Source organism: Hippopotamus amphibius, chromosome 17 (assembly GCF_030028045.1).
Source record: "Hippopotamus amphibius kiboko isolate mHipAmp2 chromosome 17, mHipAmp2.hap2, whole genome shotgun sequence".
Taxonomy (NCBI): Eukaryota; Metazoa; Chordata; class Mammalia; order Artiodactyla; family Hippopotamidae; genus Hippopotamus; species Hippopotamus amphibius.
This window is the reverse complement of record NC_080202.1, coordinates 23392821-23407935: the sequence shown is the minus strand read 5'-3', so window position 1 is coordinate 23407935 and position 15115 is coordinate 23392821. Positions and strand designations below refer to the sequence as shown.

Sequence of the window (15115 nt, the reverse complement as noted above, 5' to 3'; positions counted from 1 at the left end):
AGTGGATGAACAAGCAACTCTATAACTACTTTTTTGTATTTTAAGATTGAACAAATGAAGAAAACATGCTGATGTCATGGTTTCCTATCCAAAATAAAGGAACATGTCCACAGGAAATGGGGGACAAAAGGAGAGCATTCTGTGGAAATACCAGCGTGAACTCTTCATTTCCAAAATATATGTGTGTCTATGGGTATACATGGGTGCACAAGTATGCATATATTTGCCTATTTATGTGTATATAGAGAAGTATGTGTGAGCATATAACATGCATATTTCTGAATTTACTGAAAGTCTAGAAGCAAAAATGCCCCAGTAACAATGAACACATCTACTGGACAAAGCTTGGTATCTAATACCACTGCCCATGAAAAAGAACCAGTAAAATCAGAAGATGATTCCAGGGCCGAGACAGGGCAAGTACAAGATGGATCTGGACATGTTCTTATATATATATATATATATTTATTTATTTATTTATTTAGTTGCACCAGGTCTTAGTTGTAGCAGGCAGGCTCCTTAGTTGTGACTTGAGGGCGTCTTAGTTGTGGCTTGCCAGCTCCTTAGCAGTGACATGCGAACTCTTAGTTGTGGCATGCATGTGGGATCTAGTTCCCTGATCAGGGATTGAACCTGGGTCTCCTGCATTGGGAGCTCGGAGTCTTAACCGCTGTGCCACTAGGGAAGTCCCCGGACATATTATGATGATAGTAAGTAAGGAAACAGTATATATCTTTTAATTTTGATGAAGCCACATCATAATGTCACAAGAACAAGACTTAAGGGGCTCTCATGGGTCAACAATTTGAAAAGCAAAATAATTAAAAACAGAAAAAATTAAAAACCACTGAAAAAATAGGAATCCATGAGCCCATATCAAAAATAGAGATATGGAAAGATCTTAAAAAGAAGGCAAATTTCTTGATGATGATAGAAAGCCAAATGCCTACTGGTAAATGTGAAGGGAGGAAGTGGAAAACCATTAATTTGCAATCCTCACAGTAAAGACTGGTTCAGGCAAGAATAGATCAATGGATGCTAAGATTAGGTAGGCTAAGATTTTGATGAAAAGCAGGATATAAGCATGCTCTTTCCAAATTATTTATTAGTTACAAGAGGAAAAAATAGTGATTATTCAGTACGGAAACTGGACAAAACCTTGACAAAATTAGCATCACCAATAAAGGACAGATGTATATCATGTGCCTCCAGATGTGACAGCACAGGAAGCACAGAACAACACTCCCGTAGTATTTATTCCAGCCACAAATACATAACCTGAATATAATTAAGGGAAAACATCAGAAAACTCAAAATAAAAATCATTCTATTAAAAACAATCCTTCTGTTAAAATAAAAAGAATAAGGGGTAGATGTAGGGGGTTGTAGTCTTCAAAATTACCAATATTGTAAAAGATGAAGAAAGAAAGGAATGCGCACCTAGAACCTGTGCTCCACAACAAGAGAAGCCACCATACTGTGAAGCCCATGCACCACAATGAAGAGTAGCCCCTGCTCACCTCAACTAGAAATAGTCCGTGCTCAGCAAAAAAGATATAACACAGCCAAAAAATAAAATTATAAATAAATTTTTTTAAAGTCTAGTAAAAATAATAATAATAATAATAATAAAATAAAAAGAGGCATTGAAAAGCAAACCCAATCAAGATATATGGCCTCTTGCTTAAAACTTTAGTCAAGGAGCATTTTCACTGAAAGAGATTATTGCTCCAAAATTTATTTTTGCTGTTCCACACTCCTCCCAAAGGCTACAACAATCAGAAACTGTTAATAAATACTAGCTCTCATGTAAATACTAAGGACAGACTTTTGTCTGTTAATATTTCTTCCAAAGGATGGTACGACCATCTGACTAGTAAACTCTTTATGACTGCCACTACACTTCCTGGTCTTTGTATGTAACACTAGATATTACTGACACATATCTCTACGAAGGCAAGACAACTGGAACACTTCCACCCTATGCACCTATGAAGGAAGTCCTTTCCATAAGAAAACAATATGTAACTATTTGCATAATACCTACGATGCTAAATGAGTAGTTTCCCACATGTGACAATAAATCTTACAAAAGCCAAGGGACAATGTATATATCTTCCTCTTGGATGTCTCCAGCACTTAAGGAAATTTCCTACAGATGTAATCATTAGAAGATACCATGATGTCAGCATATTGAACTGTATGTCTCTTGTCTTATTTGAAAAGAATTAATTTGAAAAGTGATATACTGGATAATCAAGAGAAAGGATAGAGTAGTAGACACAAAGGATGGCAGTCAGTCAAGATTAGCAGGAGGAGAGACAGTGGACATGGACTACACGTTGGTTAGTGAAACTATGCTTTTAAAAATGAAGAATCAAGAGCAGAAGGGAGAAAAAAGTCCAAATGGAGAAAGAAAATTGAATGATAGCTTGGAAGATATGTTCGATCGGACTACACATGAAGAGGATGAGTCCTTTTTGGCGGATAGCTTCCCCCAAGTAGTAGCTGGAGAGAAGGAGTTGTCAACTACTACCAAAAAACCAAACTCTCCTGGTGATAAACAAGATAAAGTCAAACAGAAAGCATTCGTGGAGCCATATTTTAAAGATGATGAAAGAGAGACCAGCTTACAAAATTTTCCTCATATTGAGGTGGTTTGGAAAAAAGAAGAAAGAAGAAAATTGCTTGGACACACATGTAAGGAATGTGAAATTTATTATGCAGATTTTCCAGCAGAAGAAAGAGAAAAGAAGTTGGCTGCCTGCTCAAGACACCGATTTCAGTACATTCCACCTGGCACACCAGAGAATTTCTGGGAAGTTGGTTTTCCTTCCACTCAGACTTGTATGGAAAGAGGTTACATTAAAGAAGATCTTGATCCTTGTCCTCGTCCAGAAAGACAGCAGTCTTACAACACAATATTTTCTCCGAAAGGCTAACAGCAGAAGACATAAATGTTGAATCAAAAACAGGAGAGATGACACTTTGCTTTTTAGTTATTTATAGTTAAAGTTTGTATTACTGATTTGTTTTTGATCTTCTGTAAACTGATTTAGAAATCATTTTTCTATTGAAAATGTTTTTACATGGCATTTACCCCTTACACAGACGGCTATTTAAAAATGGATGTTTATGTTGTATTTTCTTGCTTTTGCACCTTTAAAATAAGGTGCTTTCATTTTGCACTCTAAGAGTTGTTTATTACTTTATTCGGTAATACCTAATTACAGTTTTGAAAAGATGATTAAAAAAAAAAAACAGCACTCAGTAAGATGCAAAGTATCTATATGTAGAGGACAGAACTTTGGGAAAAGCATCAAGGGATCCATCTAGAAAAATAACTTTCTTCAGTAGTTTCTTGATTTTGTGATTTCCAGAGACTGGAGACAATACTGTGGTTTCACCAAATAATTACTGTACGTATCATATTCAGACTTGTGTCAAGAACTTTTCAACACATTTTCTTTCATGTTATTCTCAATATATAATAATCATACAAACAAGCAAAAATGAAACAAAAAAATGATCTTCTTTGAAGTCTGTAATTTTTTTTAGATTTCATTCTATATGCATATGCAGGGCACTAAATGACATAAAAAGGAATTTGCTCTTTGCTTTGAATTGGACATAAATAAAACTTACAATGTATAAATATATCTTCATTTACTATGATGACCTTAATAGATAAGTGAGACTGATAATTAACAAGTAGCAGATTTAGATGTATACATATAAAGTCCATTAAATTATTCTATGCCTCAGGTTTCCAACCTGCTATTAAAGACAGGAGTCATTTCTGCCTCCTGATTTCTAGCTCCACAGACACTCCCCTTGGTGATATCAATACTGTGATTTATTTTATTTATTTATTTATTTGTTTATTTATTGGCTGTGTTGGGTATTCATTGCTGCACACATGTTTTCTCCAGTTGCCGAGAGCAGGGGCTACTCTTCATTGCAGTGCGCAGGCTTCTCTGTGTGGTGGCTCCTCCTGTTGCGGAGCATGGGCTCTAGGCATGCGGGCTTCAGTAGTTGTGGCATGCGGGTTCAATAGTTGTGGCTCGCGGGCTCTAGAGCTCAGGCTCAGTAGTTGTGGGGCACAGAATTAGTTGCTCTGCGGCTGTGGGATCTTCCAGGACCAGGGCTCGAACCCATGTCCCCTGCATTGGCAGGCAGATTCTTAACCACTGCGCCACAAGGGAAGTCCTCAGTGCTGTGATTTAAAATTAATGGAGTAAAGTTCTCTAAATAAAACTAAGCCTAGAAAATTAAGGTTGAGTCCAAATACTGATCCTGAGCAATAAGATCGGACAACTGGGTGCCCAATTAAAACAAAACAAAACCAAAGAAAACAAACTAGTAAGTTAAACATTCATTATTGGTTGTTAATCACCTTTGGAAAACTCTTCAAGACTTGCTCCATTACAAATATTCCAACGTGGGTCCTGCTTACCTTGTTTTCTGCATAAGCGAGCCAGCGGCTCCCAAGAGCAATAGGATTCATGTTCGGCCCGGGACAAGGGTAGCAGCCTGAAAATTTTCAAATAGCAATATTAAGAAATTTCCTCATAAATTTTCTGTTGGTACATCATATTTTGATGCCATAAAAACAGAACAATCAAATGCTTTTATTTTTTCAAGGCTCACATAAAATGCCCATAACCTACTCATTATTTTAATAGCTAAAAGAGGTTCCTTTTTTTCTCCTCTACAGTTTCCTTTGGGTTTTGAGTGTTCCAATAAGAAACAAATCTGGGAAGAACTGGTATTCACTTTTCGCAAAAATTGGGCATTTTATAGTTATTCCTAGAACAAGAGGGAGAAGCCAAGAAGAATCATTTAAAGTTCATAAGCCTACAATTTCATAAGTCTAGTAAAACTGTTTAGAGAAGAAAGAGGAAGGAGACAATTGGCTCTGGAATTTAAGGGGAAAGATAAGGCAGACAGACACCTAAAATGAAATAACAGTAATACGGTGGGGGTGGGGTGGGGTGGGTAGAACAAGTAACTTAGGTGTGGGGCCAACGGGGAGAAGTAATCCACAAAGGGTGCATCAGTAGATACTGGGGAACTAATTTACATAATCTTAAGAATTTACATTAAGCATTCAATTTCATTCTTGCTTTCAGTCCAGCCAATACCAAACTAGTAGGAAGAATTATTTTTGTGGTTCTCCCCTTTCAAAAAAAAATAAATCACATATTCCTGAGAGTTGACATCAACACCATGGAAACACCAATGCCATCTTCCTGAACTCCACTAAACAAGACACAACACAGTTCAGTCAAGTAAGTGATATCGTTCCATGAGGGTCTCATCTCCCCTCCTGACTACACCAATAGGTCTCTGCATATAACGCCCTCATCTGTCAACTACACAAAATAACATTTCAGTATATCCCAAAACTGCTTTTAAGCGACTTCTCAATGGAGACTGTGGAATCCAAGAACACAAAAAGCCTAACCTAAAGAATTCCTGGTTTATCATTCCACAAGTACCTCGTTAATATTTTCACAAATGTTTTTCTCTAAAATGTACACTAGAGGGTCAAACCGAGGTCACCTATTTCATAGTTTAGATCTCAATTTGGAATCTAAATTTGTACGAGACAGATGGGTTTTTATAAAAATAATCTTTTCTTCCCATGACAAAAAAAAAAAAAAAAAGCCAAACTGCATGAAACACATGAGCATATAGGAAAACATAGCATAACCTGAATCATATGAATAGCACACCTGAAAATACCTCACCCAGCAGAAAGCCTCAGTCCACTACTGATCATAAGAGGAACAGTTATCAATGCATCAACAATAATGAACTATTTTGACATGTACTGTCAAAAATAAAAATAATTTATATGTTCTGTAATATTTATTATCTTTTTGCTTCTTTATTTTCTATCTTCCACCCACCTGATTAAGGTCAAATGTTTGTGCCTTTTGTTCACAGCTGAATCTCTAATGCCTAGAATAATATCTTAAAAAGTAGCTAAAATAAATGTTTGAATAAACTAAACAATGCACCTAAATTAACCAAAGCATATTTATAAGGCACACTGGCAAAAAAAAAATTCACCTATAAAAGAAAATATTGCAAATATTTTTCAAGTAGTCTTAGGCTTTTTGTGTTCATTTTTTCTTTAATCTTTATTGGAGTATAATTGCTTTATAGTATTGTGTTAGTTTCTGCTGTACAACAAAGTGAAATCAGTTAAACATGTATATATATATATTATCTCCCTATCCCCTCCCTCTTGAGCCTCCCTCCCACCCTCCGTATCCCACCTTTTTAGGTCTTCACAAAGCATCAAGCTGATCTCTTTGTGCTCTATAGCAGCTTCCCACTGGCTATCTATTTTACATTTGGTAGTGTATATGTCAATGCTGCTTTCTCAGTACGTCCCAACTTTCCCTCCCCCCCGCCCAAGTCGGTTCTCTACGTCTGCATCTCTATTCCTGCCCTGCCACTAGGTTCTTCAGTACCATTTTTCTAGATTCCATATATATGCGTTAGCATACAGTATTTGTTTTGCTCTTTCTGACTTACTTCACTCTGTATTACAGTCTCTAGGTCCATCCACCTCATTACAAATAGCTCAATTTCATTCCTTTTTATGGCTAAGTAATATTCCATTGTGCATATGTGCCACATCTTCTTTATCCATTCATCTGTCGATGGACATTTAGGTTGCTTCCATCTCCTGGCTATTGTAAGGACTGCTGCAATGAACACTGTGGTACATTTATCTTTTTGAATTATGGTTTTCTCTGGGTGTGTGCCCAGAAGTGGGACTGCTGGGTCTTATAGTAGCTCTATTTTTAGTTTTTTAAGGAACCTTCATACTGTTTTCCATAGTGGCTGTATCAATTTACATTCCTACCAACAGTGCAAGAGGGTTCCCGTTTCTCCACACCCTCTCTTAGCATTTATTGCTTCTAGATTTTTTGATGATGGCCATTCTGACTGCTCTGAGGTGATACCTCATTCTGGTTTTGATTTGCATTTCTCTAATGATTAGTGATGTTGAGCATCTTTTCATGTATTTGTTGAAACTCTGTATCTCTTCCTTGGAGAAATATCTATGTAGGTTTTCCGCCCTTTTTGGGTTGGGTTGTTTGTTTTTTGATGTTGAACTGCATGAGCTGCTTGTGTATTTTTGTATTCATTTTAAAAAGTCATTTTTTAATAGAAATCTTCTTTAATTGTACATGCATGCTTGCCTGAATTCAGAAAGCCTTTTGAGTAGCAATGGTGGTGATTCTGAATTGGTGTTGTGTTCAAAACCACTAGAGAAGCAGAAGTTGCTAGTGCTTCTGTTACCTGCTAGTTTTCATTTCAGCTGCTTCAACTCCATCTATTTTGAATTTTCGTTTCTTTCTTTTTTTTTTTTTTTTTTGTCTGCACTCCGGGGCTTGTGGAATCTTGGTTCCCCAACCAGGGACTGAACCCAGGCCCTCGGCAGTGAAAGCAGAGTCCTAACCAATGGACCACAGGGGAGTTTCCCGAGTTTTCATTTTTAAAGATGAAGTACTTACAAAAAAGATAATGATCCTAAGAGAAAGTCCATATGTCATACAAAATATAAGGTATACGCTTTCTAACTTTTTGCTCATTGTTTAAAAACAGAAATAGATACCCGTGAATTGTGGCATTCCATTAGAGGCAGCTAATCTCCTGAACTTTAAGGTCAACGTAATCTAACTCAATTAATTCTGATAACCGTTTTGCCTCAACAGATCCTAATAAGTATATGCACCTTCCAAATACTAAAGAATACTAAGGAAAAATGTAGTTAACTATTCTTCATTTCACTTTTTGAGTCAATGTTTTTAAAAAGCCAGTGGACCTCAAGAATTGAAGTGTACTAAATGAAAGCAAACTGTTTTTCTGCTCTCCAAGAAACATTTTACAGCTGGAATCAGCAGACCATCAGCCTCTCAGCACTATCCCAACTTTATAAGCATGACTCCTTTAAAGATTAAGCATTGCCTCGAGCTAAACTTTGAAAACAAGTGAAGGAAAACAACAACAACAACAACAAACACTAACCACTATAATACTAGGACTAATTCTAACAAGTTTATGTTTCTGAACAAAGTGAAAGAGAATTGGATATTAAAAAATCTCAGGTTTCCAAATTTAAATAAAGGTAAAATCCACAAGAAGCACACTACATGAAGATGATTCCATAACTAAAAGACTCATGAGACTGATGCAATTTTACATGGCATCCTCCCAGAATGTTGGTCCTAGTGGGGAGAAGACCTGAACTCATTTTGAAAAACAAAGGATTTAACTACTCTCTGTAACACCTTGCCTTATTTTTCTTGGAAAGGACAAGATTTCAGATATTTTTGGAAAAAACAGACAGCTGCATTTATGGTCAACTGACTTTCAACAAGGCTACCAAGACAAGTCAATGGGGAAAGAATAGTCCTTTCAACAAATGATGATAGGTCAACTGGATATCCACATGCAAACAAATGAAACTGAAGCTTGACTTCACACTGCATACAAACTTGAAATGAATCAAAGTAAAGCTAAAGTACTAACCTCTCGGAACAAAACCGTGGTAAATCTTCATAACCACAGGCAATGCTTTCTTAGATATGACACCAAAAGTACATGTGATAGAAGAAAAAATAGACAAATTGGACTTCATCAAAACCAAAATCTTTGCGCTTCAAAGGACACCACCAAGAAAAAGAAAAGACAAGTCACAGAATGGGAGTTTTGTAAAACATATATCTGATCATGGACTTGTATGTAAAATATGAACAGACCCATTATAAATCAATAAAGACAAGTCAATGTAAAATTTGACAAAGAAGATATAAGATGGGCATATGAAAAGATACTCAACATCATTAGCCATAGGGAAATGCAAATCAAAAGTATAATCAGATACGACTTCAAGAGATACCAACAGGATGACTATAATCTTATTAACAATCATTGGTGAGAAATTGGAACCCTCATACACTGCTGGTGGGAATGTAAAATTGGTGCAGTCACTGTGCCCGGAAGCTCTTCAAATACTTAAGGATAGAATTACCATATGACCCAGCAATTCGACTCCTAGGTACACATCCAAGAGAAATGAAAACATGTCCACACAAACACCTATACCCCAGAGAATCAAAAGTATATGTCCCCATAAAAACCTTTCATTTATGAAAGCATTATTCATAATAGCCTCAAAATGGAAACTAAATGTCTAGCAATAAAAAGAAATGAAGAATAATATTCCATTGTCAGAATACAGCACAGTTTATTTATCCATTCACCCAGTGAAGGACACTTTGGTTGCTTCCACTTTTGGCAATGTGAATAAAGCTGCTATAAATACCTGTGTGAAGGCTGTGCGGACATAAGTTTTCAACTCCTCTGGATAAATAACAGGAAGTGTGATTGCTGGATTGTATACTAAGAATAGGTCTAGTTTTGTAAGAAATTGTCAAATTGTCTCCCAAAGTGGCTGCATCATTTTGCATTCCCACCAGCAATGAGAGTTCCTGTTGTTTCACATCCTTGACAGCACTGGTGTTCTCAGTGTTCTGGATTTTAGACGTCTGGTGGCATCTCATTGTTTTAATTTGCATTTCCCTGATGACATATAATGTGCAGCATCATTTCATATGCTTCTGTGCCATCTGTATATCTTCTCTGGTGAGGCGCCTTGGGTGAGGACTCTTTGGCCTATTTTTTCATCAGGTTGTGTGTTTTGTTCTTATTGAGTTTTAAGAGTTCTTTGTATATTTTGGATGACAGCCCTTTTTTTTTTAGATTTGTCTTTTACAAATATTTTCTCCTATACTGTGGCCTTTCTTCTCATTTTACTGACACTGTCTTTTGCAGAGGATAAGTTTTTACTTTTAATGAAGTCTACTTTATCAATTATTTCTTTAGTGCCTTTGGTGCTATATCTACAAAGTCATCACCATATCCAAGGTCATCTAGGTTTTCTCCTGTGTTATCTTCTATAAATCTTATATTTTATATATTACATTTAGGTCTGTGATCCTTTTTGAGTTAATTTTTGTGAAGGAAGTATAGTCTGTGTCTAAATTCAGTTTTATGCCCATGAATGCCCAGTTGTTCAGCACCATTTGTTGAAAAGACTATCTCTGCTCCATTGTGCTACCTTTGTTCCTTCATAAAAGATTTATTTCTGGGCTCTCTATTCTGTTCCATTGATCTATTTGTCTATTCTTTTGCCAATACCACACTGTCTTGATTACTGTAGCTTTATAGTAAATCTTGACGTTGGGTAGCAACACAGCGGAAACTTGATATTATTAAATAAAAGAAGTCAACCTGAGAACGCTATATACTATGATTCCAACTATATGACATTCTCGGAAATGCAACGGCTGCTGGGGGGAATGGGGAAGGCAGAGATGAACAGACAGAGCACAGAGGATTTTCAGGGCCGTGAAAATATTCTGTGTGATGTTACAATGATGGATACATGTCATTATACATTTATCCAAGCCCACTGATGTACAACACCAAGAGTGAATCCTGAGATAAACTATAGACTCTGAGTGATAATTACCTGTAGGTTCATCAAGTGTAACAAATATACTACTCTGGTGGGGGAGACCAGGCATGTGTGGGGCTGGGAGTGTATGGGAAATTTCTGTGCTTTCTGCTCAATTTTGCTGTGAACCTAAAACTGCTCTAAAAAATGTAATATTCTACTATGCTCAGTGAAAGACATTAGCCACAAAAGACTACACATTGAATGAAGTTCAGAAAGGACTATGAAACCCTCTCCAGAAAGACATATAAACACATAAAATATTAAATACCACTTCAGAGATTTATTTGACCATCTTACTGCTGATTGATGACCCTCTTAAGGTTCCATGAGCTTTGAATTTAAAACCTGATTTTATTTCTGCTTATTTTTTATGCACATGAAACAGAATAATGCCATTCAAAGGTTCAATGGGCTCAATGGTGGGAATTACGTGCAGAGAATAGTAAAATCACATAAGCTAAAGGCATTTATTTAGAGTCCACTTTATGTTGAACACCTGCCTGGGCTATGAAAACATCATGGCAGCCTAGTCTATTGTATATAGATAGGAACCCAAAAGAACAGGGTTTTAACCTGAACTGGGCTTAGATGCCACATTAACCTGCCAATCTTGTCTTATCAGCATTACAAGCTTGCTTAGAAACATAAAAAGAACTGTTCCTCTTACCAACATTAAAAATAATTTTGCATTTTAAAGATCCTTTAAATACATTCCTTACATTTGTTACTCACCATTAACAAAAATGAGGAAGACACATTCTAACACTAAGAAATAACACGAGGATTGTAAGGAATAAATTTTCCTCCTCCAAGTAAAAACAGAAGCCAATGGAAAGAGTAACTTACTATACAATCCTTTGGTCTCTCTGGAGACTTCATATCTGCATTTAAATTTAAGCACACTGGAAATGACTGCTAATGACATCTATCAGTCTTTCTCTTTTGTTTTCTTAATCATACATAGGTTTTGGATTTCCACATCAGACAGCTGCTCAAGGCCACCTTTTCTGTTCAGCCAAATACAAAGGTGTCTCCTTTCTCATCATATTGGCTGTGTTCCCTTTCCAGTTCTCTATCAGCTCTCTTTACCTGACCCTTCCACCCTTTGGCACAAATTCCCATGATGCTTTCTCTGATGGACACAGCTGTCTCTACTTATTTTACAGTCTCATCATTGTATTCACACACAACTCAGGCAATCACGATTGTATTACATAAGAGCTTTTCAAAGTCTTTTAGAAATTAAATGCTTGCATGAACAAAATAATATCCTCATAAAGGATTTGTCACTCTACGAGTGCTATGGGTGAGACTTCACTGTAGACCTTTTTAAACTGTTTGAATACATTTTTCTAAAAAATTTAATAATAATTTTAAAAAGACTGGGTTCATAGATTACAAAAAAAAAAGACTGTCACTCTACATGGGCTTTAGCACTAATTCTTTAAGAACTAGAAACCAATCAATGGGGGGGGGAGCAAACTAAATGGCACAGGCAAATGGGCCACCATGAATGCTAGTCTCAGTATGCCCATCAGCTCCCCTGTCCTCCAGTCCCTACATCCTGTACTTCTCACTGCCCCAGGCAAAAGTGGCCTACAAGCATAGAATAACCCAAATTCAGAGAAACACATATAAACCATGCTTCCTTCCACTTGCCAAAAGTTTCAGTCTGTTTAAAGGAATGGGGGAAGGGGGAAGTTGCAAAAAGTAGGGGAAAATAAGCTTCTTTAAAGTTAAGACGTAGCTCCATTTGTTCCTTGCTTTTAAATATTAAGTCTCGCTCAATTTTGTTCAAAATGTTTATTAAAATCCCTTAAGGTAAAGTTGTATTTCAAAGAAAAGAAGCAAAATTTCTTCGTACAAACATTTGGCAAATATCATCCATCTTACCAACCTAACATCACTCGAATAAATCTGGTCTACAGGGTTTTCAAGTAAAGTAAAACAACATGTAACTAAGAGCGAACACTTCTCAATGGAAATATGAAATGAGATGAATAACTACTACTGGCCAGGGTATTCTAGATTAAGTATTTGGGGAGATCTGTTGTGAAATACTTCGATAAACAGCACTTGGAGTATGAGGAGAGAAATTACAAACTTTTGTTTGTTCTTGATGCTTTCTGAAGCCTTTTTTTAAAAACGTAAACTATGTTTTTAAATATAATATAGACAAAGAAGTACAAAGTCAACAAAGTACAAAGTCAACAAAGTCAACATATACATGCATATAAGCAGCACCCAAAACAAAAAAACAGGACACTACAGAATTCCAAAAGCCCCCTCTCATACCCGCTTCCAGGTTCCGACAATTAGACATCTATCTTCAAAAGATATCACTAGGTTTTAATACATAGCTCATAACACCTATTTCCATCATTTATCTCCAAGAAGTGACAGTTGTACTTTTACACTATCCCAGTTTTCAACATGTAACATACATCTCAGATCCAAAGAAATGCACACTAAATACACTTCATGGCATCCTCAAACCACAAGAGCCATTTTACAAACAGTACACTACAGAATAAGTGATAATCCTAGTGGATCAGAAATTACTGAAAATTCGCTACTGTGGGTTCCACCCCACTTGACCAACACTTACTTATAAGATGCATGCCACTTATAAAGCACCTGATTGCAACACTAGACACACTGGTGATCCTCCCAGGTCTCTTCCTATCACAAACAATTCACAGAATACAAGAGAGACTAATACTTTAATAGTACTTGTTCAGCTGTTAGGTGGTCCAGCAATACAGAGGGAAGCATTTAGGACAACATGGCAAAGATCCTAAAAGAATATTAACTAAAAAAAAAAAGAAAAGAAAAGACAAGAAAAAAGAAAAAGAAAGAAGCAGAACAACAATAACAACAACAAAAGCATTAAGAAAGAGTAATAACAACTCAGTCTCCCACTCATTTGTATTAAACTCAACTGATATTTTGTGTTTCCTAAAGGCTTGTAAAACAGAAGCTCCTATTCCTGAAAGGGAAAACCATACTCCAGATACTAGAGAGATACACAAGAGCTGATCACTACAAAGATATAATTTTCAAATAAACTCATACTTCAGAAAAGTTGTATACTTACTCCAACATGAGAGAGAAACTTTGTCCATATATGCATTCATATATTCATTCCTTTAAATACTGACCAAATTTATAATTGCCAGCTCAAACCTGTGTCACTTTCTCTAGACATGAGTACTAATCCTATAGGAATCATTTTCTTCCTAATCTGATTACTTCTGACAGAGTTGTACTACATTCTCAACCATTTTGGCTATCTAAACATCTTGGAAAAGAACCACTGATGCTTTAAAACTAGAAATAGTTGTGATAAATGTTTTCATCTTTAGCAAATTGTTTTATTATTACAAGAAGCAAAAATAAACATCAGAAATCAAAGTCAGCTAGCACATAATGGATATATTATACCTTGCAGGATGGACCTTACTTCCTTAATCCAAATCAAGATGAATAATTTTGCTCTCAAGGAGATTACTATATAGTGGCAAAGACAGAACAAGTAGACAGAAAACACATATAATAAGACAGAAAGTGTCTTAATAGAGGGGAAGATTACACTGTAAAAGCATTCCCAAAGGGTACTGGGTAACAAAAGAGGTCTGTAATCAAATAAATCTGAGAAATATTGAAACATAGCAAATAAACTTAAACAGATTAAAATGCTAATCACCACTGGCATCCTCCAACAGAAGGCAGCATTTCCTAAGTTTGTTTGACCAGGGCATCCTGAGTTACACAGCATGTTGAAGGTTTACTGTGCTGCGGACAGATTTTGGGAACTGCTATCTTCGGGGATTTAGAAGAAGGAGAGGCTACTCTAAGCTAAGGGGTCAGGAAATACTTCATATAAGAACTAATATCTACACTGGCGCTAGAAAGACATGTAGGGATTAAGTCACTGTGGAGAGAGAGACTGCTAGTGAAAAGGCCATTTCAGGCTGGAAAACAAAACAACAAAGTACTTGCAAAGAACTGAGACTGAGTGGCTCAAAGTAATGTAGCATAAGCAGCATGAAAATGGGTTGCAGAAATAAAGATTTAGCAAAGACACTGGATTTTGATAAAGAAGGTTTTTGTATGCCCCAAACCTTGGGAGTTCAGTTGGAAGGAATGTACAAGTTTACACTTGTTGACCAGAGTTAAATCAAGTATGGCTTTTGTTCAAATCAAAAGACCTCAGTTTCAATGATAAATGATTTGATACTTGGTAATACAAAAATAATGATTTTGTAAGTTCTTATCATTTAAATACAGATAATAAATTAAACTATATGTCAGGGATACACTTCAAAATAATTTGGTAAGGGTATAATGAAGAAGATTGTCCATGAGTTGGTTACTTATCGAAATTAGATAAGTACATGCTGGTTCATTACACTACTTTCTTTAAATAATTATATATTTCCCAAAATAAAACTTCAAAAAAAAATAACTTTCATAGGAGATGAAATGGTGTATCTACGGCCTAAATAATCTAAATACAGTATTTTTGCCATCACTAAATGACTACATTTATGAAATAAGCAAAAC

General features: G+C 36.1%; 1 protein-coding gene across 9 annotated transcripts in view; it reads right to left on the bottom strand.

Annotated features, from left to right (window-relative positions):
* Positions 1-15115, bottom strand: part of BCAS3 (BCAS3 microtubule associated cell migration factor) — a 546169-nt gene that overhangs the window by 399653 nt on the left and 131401 nt on the right. For all 9 annotated transcript variants that reach the window (XM_057713964.1, XM_057713962.1, XM_057713969.1 and 6 more), the window contains exon 10: positions 4457-4533. In XM_057713964.1, the coding sequence (XP_057569947.1) occupies positions 4457-4533 (77 nt within the window). The remainder of the gene's footprint in view (positions 1-4456; positions 4534-15115) is intronic.